We start from the raw sequence: 14,452 nt of genomic DNA, 5'->3' as shown, positions 1-14,452 counted from the left end.
CTAGCGTGAACGCGGTTTATGCTATTGCTGTCAAAGGAAATTGCAATGCCCTTTTTCGACTAAGAAGGCAATTAGAAGAAACTGCGCTACCTATGTGTTAGTGCTAGAGAAATGTATTATTATTATTATTATTATTATTATTAATAGTTGATTAACACTCTGCTAGCTCTAGCAAAATTATTTTCAAATTTTAAATTTACCAGTTAGCCAAATATGAATCATGCTATAGTCATCATACATTGAAGTGTCATCTCTGTTGTTGTGATCGATGTACTTACAAGACAGATATTGATATCTATCAATTGTTTTTATGCGAAACCGCGTTAAGTAAACGTTTGTGCAAGAAAATTTGAACTAGTCAATTATCAGGTAAATAATGAAAGTAAAAATTTTGCAAAAATTCTGTCTAAGCTGCATTTTTCAATCCATCTTTAAGTCCTTTTTAAAATTAATATCCAATCTCTGTTAATTGTCATACTTATAAACATTGTTTGCTATAGAGATATTTCAGACGTTTATATAGATTTTTATGTAGTTTTTCAAATCTCTTTTTAAAGCTTAGCCACATATTGCAACACTTCAAGCCATTTAGTAGCCTTGCAAGCAAACCGGTCTGTAGCACACGACTGACCGTGACATGACAAAAGCTGAAACAGTGCATGTCTAGCAACTACTTTACAGCTACCCGGATGTTTGTTGTACAATAAGGTCAACTGAATACCAAACAGTATTGGCAAAGAGCATCATTGTGATAGAACTGTTGTTACGTAAGCTGAATTTTCTTGAAAAGCAATATCTGATGGTGAATCATGAGATAACTCCGTCGTGACTTGCTGCACTGAATCCTCTGGAAAACCTTCATTTACATCGTCGCAAGCTGTTAGATTCGATATTCTCACTGTTCTCTTACTGAAAAAATAAGTTTCGTTAATTACTACTATCAACGCTATTACGTAAGTGTGTACCAATGTATGAGGCTCCAATGTAAATCAAATCGTATTTAATTAAAAATTTAAATAATCAAACGAGACAATAACAAAGAAATACTATTGTATTCAAAATTTTGTTCATTTAACTTGTTAACTATTTTTGGCTATTTAGAACTCATTTATGCACAGATATTTCAGCATTTGTTCGTGTTTGTCTCATATGTTTTAGTAAGAATGCGCATGCGCCGTGATCTAGTAGATTATCAAGATGCTCGTTGTCTCACGCACAATATATATATATATATATACCTTTTAGCAAAAATTCTTTTTTGTTTGATGCTTTCAACGTTTGAATCTGTGGGACTTCTCTGTTCTTTTTTTGACAATAACATTCAAGACAATATACAACAAATTGAATATTTGCAAATAAGAAATTAGAAATTAACTGTTGAAGAAACAAGACTTACCAGTATTTCCTTCACTAAAGTTGGCTAGCCTGCAAATTAAGAAATTTAAGCGTTGACGGTATTTGTAAACAAGGAAAGCAGCTGGTAGAGCAAAGACAAAAGTACAGACCGAGACGACAATGAGTGCTGTAGTCAACACTTCGATTTCTATAAAATAGGAATAGCAAAGTTGTAAATTGTTTGATAATTTAGTAAATGATAAAATGGTCTAACTTTCCGAAGTGTCGCATAGTTTAGATGCGTTGTGACACGGTGTAGCAATTGTTGATGTGAAACCCCTAGTGTAGCCATTTTCTTCCTTGGTAACTCTATTTGCTGGAAGCGATTCTATCCCTAGACCTGGTGTATCTGTTGCAGAAAGTGATGTCTTTACCTGAAGAATAAAATACAATCTCGTATTTACATCTCCAGTTTTTGCTATGATTTCGTATATTCCACGGTCTGATTGTTGTACGTTTGGTATGATTAAGAATGGAAAGCGATCAAAGACACGATCCGTTCTCTTCTCATTGTGACAAACAAATAGTTTATCGTGTAAATGTGTCACAGTGTAGTGCATCGTTACTGTGGAATTAACAGACACTTTGATTTTCGATTTACTCGACACAACAGTTTTTCCATTGTAACTCAAAATGAATGTGTTCGTTGCTGAAATGGAAATGTCTTTTGTTTGATTATGTATTTGTTGAGTTTGTGTTTGGATTCCGTTGGTGGTTGGAAGTTGCGTTGTATATTGAGTGATATTTCTTGAACACGGAAACGTAGTTGCGCTAGGAGATGGTTCTACCAAACAAATGAGATATTTTAAATACAAACAACAAATACAAAGTGAATAATAAAATGTCTACTAATATGTAAGATTTTACAATGTAAGTAATGAAGACCGAACTCTTTAGGGTTTAGTGCATGTTGTACTGTAGTGGTAGTAGTACAACTAGAACATGTATACATATTAATTTTGATTTTAGGACAATGTTAAACAAAACTGTTTGTCTATTTCAAACTAAAGTTATCCTAGCATATTCATCGTGTTTAGTTGATTTAAAAATATTATTTCTAAAAATGCAAATTTAATTATATTTTATCAAATTTCATATAGTTTACATTAATTACGGTTTCTAAATATTATGCATACACATTTAGCAAATTTCTTTACTTTTAAACAAAAAAATTTTAACGTTAATCTAAAATACTTAACAGTATTGTTTATTGTGTGTGTTTATTAAAGTTTGTGCTGCCAATTATAAATTGTTGTAAGTAAAAATTAAAAGAAAACTACAGATTTTTAAGGAATACACAATTAAAACAACAAATGTTACTTTAATATACCATGTTTTAAAAGCTACGATAATCAAAGTTATTCAGCAATTGTATTTATATATTGTTAGCATTATTTAAAGTATTTAGAGACACTGTAGTCAACAGTTGTAGTTAAAGTGTAAATCAATACACAACGTGTGAAAGGTTACGTTACGAAACTAAAAGTAATAGATGAGTTTTGTCTGATTCAATTAATTGTATATTAGTTAGAGCATATTGCAATTTACTTTGCACAATTTGTAAGTGAAAAGTGAAGTTTGATTTTCCAAAACAATTTTCTGCTGTGACAGTAAAGTTTCCAGCATCACTGAGTTGTACAGGGCCAAAGTAGATGCATCTTTTCCTTAGGTTAGGAAAAACTGTGGTGATGTTGTCATATCGCATGCCTTCTTTGATAATTTTCAGTAAAGGCTTGGGACTTCCAGTGACACTGAAACAAGTCTCGACAAAAGATTCCAATTCACCTACCAAAATGCTTGATTCTCCCAAAACACTGGGTAGTTCTAAACACGTAACAAAAATAATTATATCTATTACTATTATTAAATATTTTAAAAGCATTTAATATTTATTACTAGTAAAAAGAATATTTAAAAATTTTAAATATTTTAAATATGCAAATTAATATTTATTATTTATTTATTTATTTATTTATCTATTTATTTATTTATTTATTTATTTATTTATTTATTTATTTATTTATTTATTTATTTATTTATTTATTTATTTATTTATTTATTTACTTATTTACTTACCTACCTACTTACTTACTTACCTACTTACTTACTTACTTACTTACTTACATACTTTTTATTTATTTTTTTATTTTTATTTTATTTATGAACATAAACTACTGTGTTTAAATTTTTTTAAAATTTGTAACATTTAATGTTTATGTTACTCTCCCATCGTTATGATTTAGGTATACTGACTGTGCAGATCATACAGTACGTTGTAATACATAATCTGATTTGGTCTTTGAATAGCAAATAAATGTCATGCAATATCGTTAAACGTCTGTCTAGTGGCCTGATGCATCTTTAGCTCTATCATCAGATAAAATTGAAATGAATTCATTAGGTAATCTAAAGCGATACCAAATCACTGCTGTTTATGATTTAAAAGCTTACCTGCTACGTGTAGAGTTGCCGTTCCAGAACGAAAGTTCGTGTTGTCATTCATTCGAGCTGTATATTGTAGGCGCGCACCATCGAATTCCTTTGTTATAGTAGATGAACGGAGCTGTCTGTAAAACGTCCTGAAAAAAAATTTTGTTTTGCCTGACAACTTTGGATACTTCCCCCACTCCAAAACAAAGTTAGCTTTAGTAATCCGTCCGTGCCATCTGTATTTTTCAGACGTTAAACCATGTAGTCTGATGTCCGACTGATTTGGAGTAAATATGATATCAGATCCAACAAGTTTGTACACCGTAATATTTTCCTTATACAGTATAACTCCTATAACAAATTCCAGCTAATCAATATCAATCAATTTGTACAATTTATTGAATATTTATTGAATGCGAGTATGAAATTCTGACTTTGGCGAACATTTTCTGACACAATGCTAGAGTTTCTGGCAGCTAGGGTTTCATAAAGTCTGCCACTCTAATCGCACCCTTTCGGCATTCTAATTAATGGTCTATCTTTTGCTAAAAGGGTGACTTTCCTTTTGTCTCGGACACGCACTCCCGCTCGGCGTCCGAGGCAATCAAAGGTGAGGGGCTGGCTACACGAGACTGCACCCGGATGAATTGAAACGACAGGATGTTTTCAATCTTGTGTCGCTTTCGTTCTCGCAGCTTGACGTTCTTACGCAGAACTGGGTTAAAAACAAGACATGACAAGCTCCGGAAACCACAGCGTACCCGTCAAAGTCACCTGACTATCTAATCGAACACTTACTTCCAACGTTTATCGCTGAAGCGGCAGCGCGAAAACATCAAAAGAACTGTACCAGCTAGACCTTTCTTCTCCGCCCGTCAGTAAAAATGAGGGAGGAATCGACCTGCTATAGTCCCAACGAGGCGACCGGTTCTCTAGATCTTACACTGACAGTCTAGACAGCATGGACTCGTTCAAGACAAATCGCCGGATGTATGGCGCACTCAGTTAGAGGGCGTTGGCGAATTTGTGGGTTTTGGTGCATGAGTTGGCATTGAAAAGCTGAGGTCTCAATCTAAGCTAACAAATCAAGCATGAGTATGACAACTTACCTTTTTCCGTAGGGCAAACTACTGTTTCGTCACAAGAGAGCGACTCCAAAAGAGCGACAACAACTGATAACCGAAAGACAAATAGATGAAAGTTTAGTTGCTTGTTGAACATTGCCTTCTGCACATAACATATATATATATATATATATATATATATATATATATATATATATATATATATATATATAGGTACAATATATCCACTCAAACTATGTATATCATAGTATACTTTATCATACTCTACAGAAAGAGAACTTACTCCAGCAAAGAACAGCGTATACAAAAGGTCATCTAGAGATTGTGATAAGTTACCTTTGCCAACTCCGGTATATACCGATACAGCAGCAGAGGCTATATAGCTCTTGGTTGCTAGTCACACGACTATGGCGTGACATTTGTCTTGTGTTTATATCCTGTCTTTTCGCGCCACGTCATCCTTCCGGTCAAGAAAGGGTTTGGTGAAAGAAAGGTCGATGTTGCCGTGTTGCCGCTTCGCCGAAATTAGTGAGATAAATACCAGATTTGATTTCCTAGACACCAGATCCGTATTTCAAGCCAACCAACGCTTTCTCACCTTTTTGGTGTTTTGGTCAGCGTCTGGTATGTAGGCGATTGTTACAAATTCTCTCGTTTGTGACACAAATTGGATGTGTATACGCGATAGAAAACGAGCTGCATTTATCTAGAACGAAACAACTTTCGAGCATTTCTTTTCGTCGGCGACCGCAATCGTTTACTGTTCTATACGTCATGCTCCCGTATTAGTCCCTGTATAGTCACTGTCCCGTCCGTAATTACGTAACTTCTAACACCGTTGCTGCAATCCAGTTGAAACCCGGAAAGAAGGTAAACAAATTAATAGAATGGACAAAAGACGTCTGTAGTTCTCGAATTTAAAGTTACATCTTACACAATAAGACACTTGCAGGTCAATTTAATTGACGTGATTTTGAGTCAATCTTTTGCAAAATCCGGCAATCGGACGTTTCCAATAATTGGTGCAACATTGATTGCTTTTTTCATGCAATAATTTCAGTCTGGGCCCGTCTCGAAAAGTGCTATTACTTAGTTAAACAAAAGAGCATACAGCTGACTTCCGGATCGATCTATTGAACCAACCTTCCTTTCTACAATCTTTACCATAAGCATTGGCGGATGTAATTACATGAGGGCATTGGAGGCACGTGCTTCCCTTCAGAAACGCCCTCTATAACAATTGCTCTGTATTTCTGTCCGCAATCGCAGCATAGCCTTATATAAGCAGAGCGTCGCGTCGTAACTTCTATAATTAAAGGCTTGTTCACAATATCTGCCGGAGAGCAATGTTAAGACTAATACTTTCTGGGAATGACAATATCAGAGATAAATCCAATAATCCTTATTAATCCATTGATCTTTTTATTAGATATAGCTAGTTAGTAGTAGTTAGGACCTATATATTATATAGTAGCGATTAAGCTTCTGCTGACTACTTCATATATGTATTGCGGCCGGTGCATATTTTTCTGTAATTAAATTTATTAAAACGTTGGATGGCAGATGTAGCTTTTGAAGAAACAGCGAAAGAGCATCCTATCTGTGGTTTTCACCCTTAATTATGTCTTCAGGCAGAGTCTACCACATTCACGTTCAAGAGAAAGCATAACAGAGTACATGCACGTACTCACTGTAGTGAACCAAGCCTGGTCTAGCACATAAAATCATGTCATTTGCTAAACTCTTTGTCCAAATATTTGTGTTGACTTTCCCATGTTATGATATATATGGGTAACTTCAATTAGCTCGTGATCGAAATTGACAATTATATAATTTAATTAGCACGTGATCGAACTTGACATAATGTAGTCTAGTTCTCGCTTTTGACCGGGACCGGAAGGGTTAACTTAAATGTTTTTGCAGTTAACATCCAATCTCTATTTATAAAATATACTAAACGTTATCCGTATAAGCAAGCTTTGTAGTGTTGTTAGTTAGTTTCGATGTCAATTTCACGTCGTTATCTAAAAGTCGTTAACTAGACTTTGGCTACTTAAATTGTTGCACAGCAAGCCATTACTTCGCGTTAAAACTATAGACTTCTCTCTGCAAAATGCATAGACTCTTATTATACTACGCTACAAACACAAAAGCACATTGAAAAAAGATCTGTAGCTACTTGACAGTTACCCGGATGTTTGCCATGCGGTACTTAAAGTCAACTGAATAGCAAACAGTAGCAAAACACAGTACTTTAAAACGCTGATTAAACTGTTGCTCCGTAAGCTGCATTGTCTTGAACAGCAATATCCAAGGCTAAATCATGAGATGATTCTGCTGTGACTTGTCGTACTTGATTCTCTTCGCAAGATTCGTAGACAGCGTCTCCACATGCAGCCGTCGGATTCGCCGTCGGATTTACTAGACTCACAGTTTCTTCACTGAAAAATTATTTAGTTAAGTGCTAATAGCAATTAACGTTATAGATATATCAATGTACGACACCTCAATGTAAGACAAAGCTTATAGTTAATTAACTAGAAACTTAACAGTCACATGAGTTTATACATAATAACATCTAATTTAATAATAATGTTATAATTATTTTATTCAATAATTTATACTTTATTTTGTTTATTAGTTTACTTTACACAACTCTGTTTGTTCAACAGACATTTTCACATTTGTTGGTGTTTGTGTCGATAGTGCTAGTGATAGTGATAGGTCAAGTAGATTATCAAGATGCTCGTTGACTCACGCGCAGTTCACCTTTTAGTAAAAATCGCTGTTTGCCTTGATCCTTCAACATTTGAATCTGTGGTGGGACTTCTCGGTTCTCCTTTCAACAAAACGATTAAAAACAACATTTAATTAATAATATAATAAAAAATATAATTAATAATATAATTAAAATTATGCAACCAAGTATATAATTGTTGAAGAAAGGAGACTTACCAGTTTCTTCTTTATTAGAGTTATCTAGCCTGCGAGTTAACAAATTCGAGCGTTGACGATATTTGTAAACAAGAAAGGCAGTTGGCAGAGCAAAGACAAAAATACAGACCGAGGCGACAATGACTGCTGTAGTCCACACTTCAATTTCTAGATTAATTATAGCAAAGTTGTATAAAAAATTTCCAAGATTATTAAATGATATATTATCTAACTTTCCGACGTGTCACGTAGTTCAAACACGTTGTGACTTGATGGTGTAGCTGATGTGTCCACTGTTGAAGGTGATGCTTTCACTTGAAGCTTGAAATACAATCTCATATTTACATCTCTATTTCTTGCAATGATTTCGTACATCCCACTGTCTGATTGTTGTACGTTTGGTATGATTAAAAATGGATAGCAATCAAACACACGATCCGTTGCTTTCTCATTGTGACACACGTGTAGTCTATTCTGTGGATTAGTCACAGTGTATTGCATTGTTAGTGTGGAATTAACAGACACTGTGATTTTCGATTCGCTCGAAGCCACAGTTCTTCCATTGTAACGCAAAATGAATGTGTTCGCTGCTGAACCAAAAACATCAGTTGGATGATTCTGTATTTGTTGTGCTTGTATATTATTGGTAGTTGAAAGTTGCGTTGTATGTGCTTCATATTGAGTGATATTTCTTGAACAGTAAATTGTGGTTGGACTGGAAGATGGTTCTAGACATAAATATTAGATATTTCAATTTATAACAACAAATTCAAAATAAATAATAGAGCGACTAAAATATGTAACGTAACACATTGGTATTAACAGAAATTGAACTCATTAGATTTACTATTAGGTGCTTTTGTTACAAGTACCACATGTACTTTGTTTTCTTGCACAAAATTTGTTTGAATATATTTCTAAACTAAAGTTTTATAGTGGTATTTATTGTTTAGTTATTTTATTGAGATATTAGTAAAAATTCAAAATTAGGTACACTTATATTAAGTTTACTTATAGTTCCATTAAGCACCAAAAGTTAATGCTGCACATTTTGTAGGATTTTGTAAATTAAACAAACGGCAGTCTGAACATCAATCTAATTATTAAAACTAAAAACATACAAACAAAACACATGACAATTAAACCTAACAACAACAATTTCTATAACCTATTTTAATCTAAAACAAACAACAAGTTCTTTATTCTATTTTAATCTAAAACTAACAACAACATTGCTATAATCTATTTTAGTCTAAACCTAACTACAACAATTTCTATAATCTATTTTAATCTAAAACTAAGATTGTTTGTTCCATTTAAAATATTGTAAAGCTAATGTTGTAGCTAAATCACTGCAGAACACGTCACATGGAATATTACAGGTTATCAATTTTCAAACAAGACGGCTTGGTCTGACTTTATTATTTACAATTTATTGCAATTTACTTTGGAATATTTGAAAGTAAAGAGTGAAGTTTGATTTTCCATAACAATTTTCTGCTGTTACAGTAACATTTCCAGCATCACTGAGTTGTAGAGGTCCAAAGTAGACGCAGTTTCTCGTTGTGTTAGTAGAAACCGTGCTGCTGATGTTGTCATTGCCTTCTTTGTTGACTCTTAGTGAAGGCTTCGGACTTCCGGTGACCTTGAAACAAGCCTCAAAAATAGACCCCAATTCACCTACCAAAATTCTTGAATGTCTGGAAACCGTGGGTAGTTCTAAACACGTAACAAAACAATTACATTATTATTGTACTTAAATTCTTTAGTAATAAAAATACTAACCAAAATTAAATTTTTAATATTAAAATTAATATTTTAGCTTTATTATTGCTTTATTAACACAGAAAATAGGTATAATTATTACTTCAAAAAAGTTTAAAATTTGTTATTTTAATGTATATTTTAACTGTGCTCTATCATGTTTTAGTTGTACAAGCTATACCATTTACTGATTAGTTTCAATAGCAAATTTATATATCAAAACGGTTGAACGACTTAGTGTAAGATTTCTAAGGTTCAGCTGTATCATTGTCGTCAGATACATTTGAAAATACTTCATTGTGTGATCTCACACTTTGACAAGTCATTGTTAGAAATTTATGATTTTAGCTTACCAGCTATACGTAGAGTCGCTGTTCCTGAATGAAAGCTTGTAGAATTTTCTAGTCGAGCTGTATATCTTACGCGAACGCCATCGTATTCCTTTGTTACACCAACAACGCGGAGACTGCTGTAATGCAACCTGAAGATTTTCCTCATTTTGATTGACGATTTCATTGGTTTTGGCCACTGGTAGGTAAAATTATTTTCAAAAGTGTTGACAGTCCAACGAAAGTTACTAGACGGCGTAACTCGTAGTCTTATGTCGGATCGATTTGCACGAAATGTGATCCGAGATCCAACAAGTTGATACACCGTAATATTTTGTTTGTACAGTATAATATCTAAGTCTTCTATAATAAAAACAAGTTAATCAATATCAATGAATTTGTACAATTTGTTGAAACTACCCAAACATTTAGACGGTTTATAGTCTATGGTAAGATTTGTAGAAGTGGTCTATCAAACAGTAATACTACCATATACGAATGCGTTTGTCTGTCTGTCCGTCTGTCTGTCTGTCTGTCTGTCTGTCAAAAACCTTTTATTTCAAACATACATCTATAATACAATGCTGGCAAGGTAACTATATAAAGTTCTGCAACTACAAGAGTTTACTACGACAAGATTTTAAAAACCAACAAACATGTAACACTTAAAAATGAACAATGCAGTCTGTCTGTCTGTCTGTCTGTCTGTCTGTCTGTCTGTCTGTCTGTTTGTCTGTCTCTGTCTGTCTGTCTGTCTGTCTGTTTGTCTACATGTCTACATGTTTGTCTGTCTGTCTACATGCCTTTTTCTGTCTGTCTGTATGTCTCTCTGTCTGTCTCTCTGTCTGTCTCTCGGTCTCTCTGTCTGTCTGCCTGTCCATCCGTCTGTCTGTCTGCCTGTGCGTCATTGCTACGTAAAAATAATGATGGTTTATTTGTACACAAGTGGCTGTTTTGTCTCATAATCATGTAAAAACAGAGGATCGTACGACTCCTGTATTTTAGGTAGTTTATAGTAGTAAGTTGTTATAGTTGTTGTATAAAGGACGCAAGTATTTAGCGATATGCTATTGTATCATAGTTGAAAGGGACATAATGACAGACAAAGACAGAGACAGAGAGACAGAGAGACAGACATACATACAGACAGATAGACAGACAAAGAGACAGACAGACAGACAGACAGACAGACAGAAAGACATACAGACAAACAGACAAGGTGCTTGCACTTTTCAATATACTCAAAAAATCTTTTTCAACCATCAATTTGTCTGTCTCTAAAACCAAGTGTGAAGTTTTCAGTCCCAAAGTTACTTATCTCACTGGCTTTGACGAAATTCCTGTGAGTCATGATGGTTCGATTTTTCTGGGTATACCAGTTGGTACATCTAGCTTCGTGTCTACAACGTGTGTTCAGGATGAACATTCGAGGGACCAATTTTGTGACCAACTCGAGACATTGTTATGTTCCTAGACCTAATCATTTGGCTAGATCTGTGGAGCCTACCTTGCTATCTGAAGCTGCTTCCATCCAAGATTTTCAATCTCGAAAACGTTTGTTCATCTTCTTGGTGAAACATTTGTGAATGATCAGGTCTGGACAAAGGCATGTCTCTCTATTCGTATGGGTGGATTTTGTCTAACCCCACTATCTCCCATCGCTGGTCCTGCTTTTGTTGCTTCCTGGTCCCATACTATATCTGAGCTACCATCTCGTTTCCTACATCTGAAAGTCATCATAGATAAATTCACTTGTGATGCTTCTAGCTCTGTTGGACATGCTTTTCGATCATAGCTTCCAACAAAGAAAAGGATCTCAGATTACAAAGGAATTAAACAACTACAACATCAATTGTCCATTTCTAAGTTCAAAGAAAATTTCCAGCACTTGGTTGATGCAGCTCCAGCTGCAAGAGATGAAGCAAGGTTTTATTCTCTTCAAGGAAAGAGCGCAGGTGCATGCCTGCATGCATTACCAACCTCGTACGGATTCGCACTCAAATCTTGCGAATTTCGCTTGGCGTGTCGTGTGAGATTGGGTCTGCCTATCACCATTTCAAAATGGGTAGAGTATTGTAATTGCAATGCACCAATAGACGACAGCGGATACCACTTACTTACCTGCAAGACAGGGGAGGCCCTATTTGGTCCCATGAGTGTATTGCTGAAGTGTGGTCGGAGTGCCTTAGAAGTCTACGAATTCTCCATTGTCGTGAGCCAAGAAACAGGTATACCAACTCTGAATGTAGACCTGACGTTATCATGTTTGATGCTGAGTCGGGTTCCAATATTGATCTTGACATCTCATTGGCACACCCTTGAAGCTCAGAAGCTCTGCTGAGGCAACAGGGTTGCAGCTAATCGAAGAGAAACTAGAAAGACGTCTAAGTACGAACAACAGAAACTGCCTGGAGGCTCAGTAGTCAAAGTCTTTCCACTGGTTAAGGAACATTTTGGATCATGGGGATAAGAAGCGAGAAAATTTTTGCAGAAACTGGCAGACTTTTTCTTTAGGTAAAGCATGAAGACCAAAATGCTGCGGAATATTTGGACTTTTGTTGAAAAAGATTCTCTGTGCAATTACAGAAGTGTAATATTCCACTTATGTCAAAGAAACTTAGCATGTTGTGCGGTGGGTCTGAGAGGCTTGTCTCTCTCAGCACCCAATTTTTTCCTCATTAGTCTTAGTTATATATAAGTGATTTAGTTTGCTGTAATGTTAGCTTTCAATGAACATTAGTCTAGTTGTATTAATGTACTTCTTTGCAGAATTGTATTATAGTTTGATATAAGAAATATATGACAGACAGACAGACAGACAAACAGATGTGGAGTTGGACATAACCTTAGCCCACCCGTGGAGTTCGGACATATTCCCTCTATCTGATACAATTGATGGAGCTGCAGCATCAAGACGAGAAGACAGAAAAAGGCAAGATACGGAAAAGAAACATATCAAGTAGGTATGTCTGTACAGGTGATTCCTCTAGTATTAGAACATTATGGGAGATGGGGATGAGGAATGCAGAGCGCTATCTAAACACTTTGTCAAGAAGATCAAGAGTTGACAAAGGCCAACAAAATGCAAGTAAATTCAAAGACTAATGGAGGAAGCGAATTTCCATCAAACTGCAGCTGTGCAATGCTCGTGTGTTCCAGAAAAAGCATCTGACACAAATAGCATTCTAGCATAAACAAGGACTTTATTTCCATAAAATCTTATAGAACTTGAAATCTGTATGAACTCGTAATTATCCTTTATTTGCTTTTGTACTATAGTTCATGTTTGAAAATATACTAGCATTGACAAACAGATAGACAGACAGACAGACATAAGTCCGAATTCCACTGTAATGATAAAAAGCTTAGAATAATTGCAGAGAGAAACAAAGAATTGAACTACAATAAAAGAGATATTTATTCAGAACATTATTAATTAGAATTTTAGTCGACCTGTATGTCTCAATAGATGGACATTTAGTCTAGCAGATTTTACCTATAGTGTTCTTGTAAACTTTGCTCTTTGTGTTCAATAGTGAAATAAGACAGACTGACAGAGACAGACAGACAGACAGACAGAAAGACAGACAGACAGATGAAGTAGATGAGAACATACAGAATAGAGGGAATCAAAGTTGTTTGCATTAAACTAAATCTGAACTCACTAGATTGCTTGTATTTAGTGTTAGAAATGTAACGTAGAGTTTGTGTTTCAATAAATGAAATTGACAGACAAGAAGATAAACAGACAGACAGACAGACAGACAGACAGACAGACAGACGGACGGACAGAGAGACAGACAGACAGCGAACCAGAGCTTTTGGTAGTGTGTCTGGAAGTCTTCAAATCTCTCACTTTGGGCTTTTCGATCGCGCTGCACGGTGGTCGCTATTCTCGCCTATGTAGTCTCGCGTAGCCAAACCCCTCCTCTTTTGGCTACGCGAGACTACGTCTTGTGTACCCGCTCGGCGTCCGAGGTGATAGGATAGGTGGAGATATCGCCTTGCCTCCTGTTTCGACACACAACAATATGTGTGACAGTTTCAAATCGCTTTGACCGCACTCAGCTAGTTAGAGGACATACGCGAATTCGTGGAAATGGGCACTGGACGATCGACTGTTGAAACGATAAGACCCCTTAGGTAATTATTACTCCTAGTTAACAAATCAAGCATGAGTATGAAAATTTACCTCTGTATGTTGGGCAAAGTAATGTTTGATCACCAGAGAGCGACTCCAAAATAGCGATAACAATAGACAAAACAAAGTTTACTTGCTTGTTGAGCATTGCTGTCTATAGGTACGATATGATTGCAAAGCATTATAGCAATTTATCATACTATAAGCAGAACAGATGCTGCTTACTGTAGCAAAGGACAGTGTACAGAGGTTGTGATAAGTTTTCTCAGTACGCAATCTGTAGCTCTTGGGTGCTTTGCATGTGTCATACGACTGTGGTGTGACATCTGTAGCAAGACACTTTTGAAACATCCCGTACATGCAGGCATTTATTA

At 35.4% G+C, this 14,452-nt stretch overlaps 2 protein-coding genes and 1 long non-coding RNA gene across 3 annotated transcripts; all 3 read right to left on the bottom strand.

Moving 5' to 3' along the window:
- Positions 1-540: 540 nt before the first annotated feature.
- LOC134177351 (uncharacterized) lies at positions 541-5,046 on the bottom strand. Its single transcript, XM_062644124.1, has 7 exons — positions 4,935-5,046; positions 3,847-4,176; positions 2,944-3,219; positions 1,610-2,179; positions 1,397-1,543; positions 1,239-1,302; positions 541-909 (listed from the first exon to the last, which is right to left on the bottom strand). The coding sequence occupies exons 1-7, from the start codon at positions 5,044-5,046 to the stop codon at positions 744-746; spliced, it is 1,665 nt and encodes a 554-aa protein (XP_062500108.1). The 3' UTR covers positions 541-743.
- Positions 5,047-7,010: 1,964 nt separating this feature from the next.
- Positions 7,011-10,106, bottom strand: LOC134177659 (uncharacterized). The gene is made up of 6 exons (XM_062644434.1): positions 9,962-10,106; positions 9,291-9,563; positions 8,078-8,572; positions 7,866-8,012; positions 7,680-7,749; positions 7,011-7,351 (listed from the first exon to the last, which is right to left on the bottom strand). The coding sequence occupies exons 1-6, from the start codon at positions 10,104-10,106 to the stop codon at positions 7,177-7,179; spliced, it is 1,305 nt and encodes a 434-aa protein (XP_062500418.1). The 3' UTR covers positions 7,011-7,176.
- Positions 10,107-10,149: 43 nt separating this feature from the next.
- Positions 10,150-14,415, bottom strand: LOC134176660 (uncharacterized). The gene is made up of 3 exons (XR_009969321.1): positions 14,304-14,415; positions 14,130-14,232; positions 10,150-10,300 (listed from the first exon to the last, which is right to left on the bottom strand). It is a non-coding gene; the product is annotated as an uncharacterized LOC134176660 (long non-coding RNA).
- Between the last annotated feature and the right edge of the window lie 37 nt (positions 14,416-14,452).

The sequence above is a fragment of the Corticium candelabrum genome, chromosome 3 (assembly GCF_963422355.1).
Source record: "Corticium candelabrum chromosome 3, ooCorCand1.1, whole genome shotgun sequence".
Taxonomy (NCBI): domain Eukaryota; kingdom Metazoa; phylum Porifera; class Homoscleromorpha; order Homosclerophorida; family Plakinidae; genus Corticium; species Corticium candelabrum.
The sequence above is the reverse complement of the archived record's forward strand: the minus strand, read 5'-3'. Positions and strand labels throughout refer to the sequence as shown.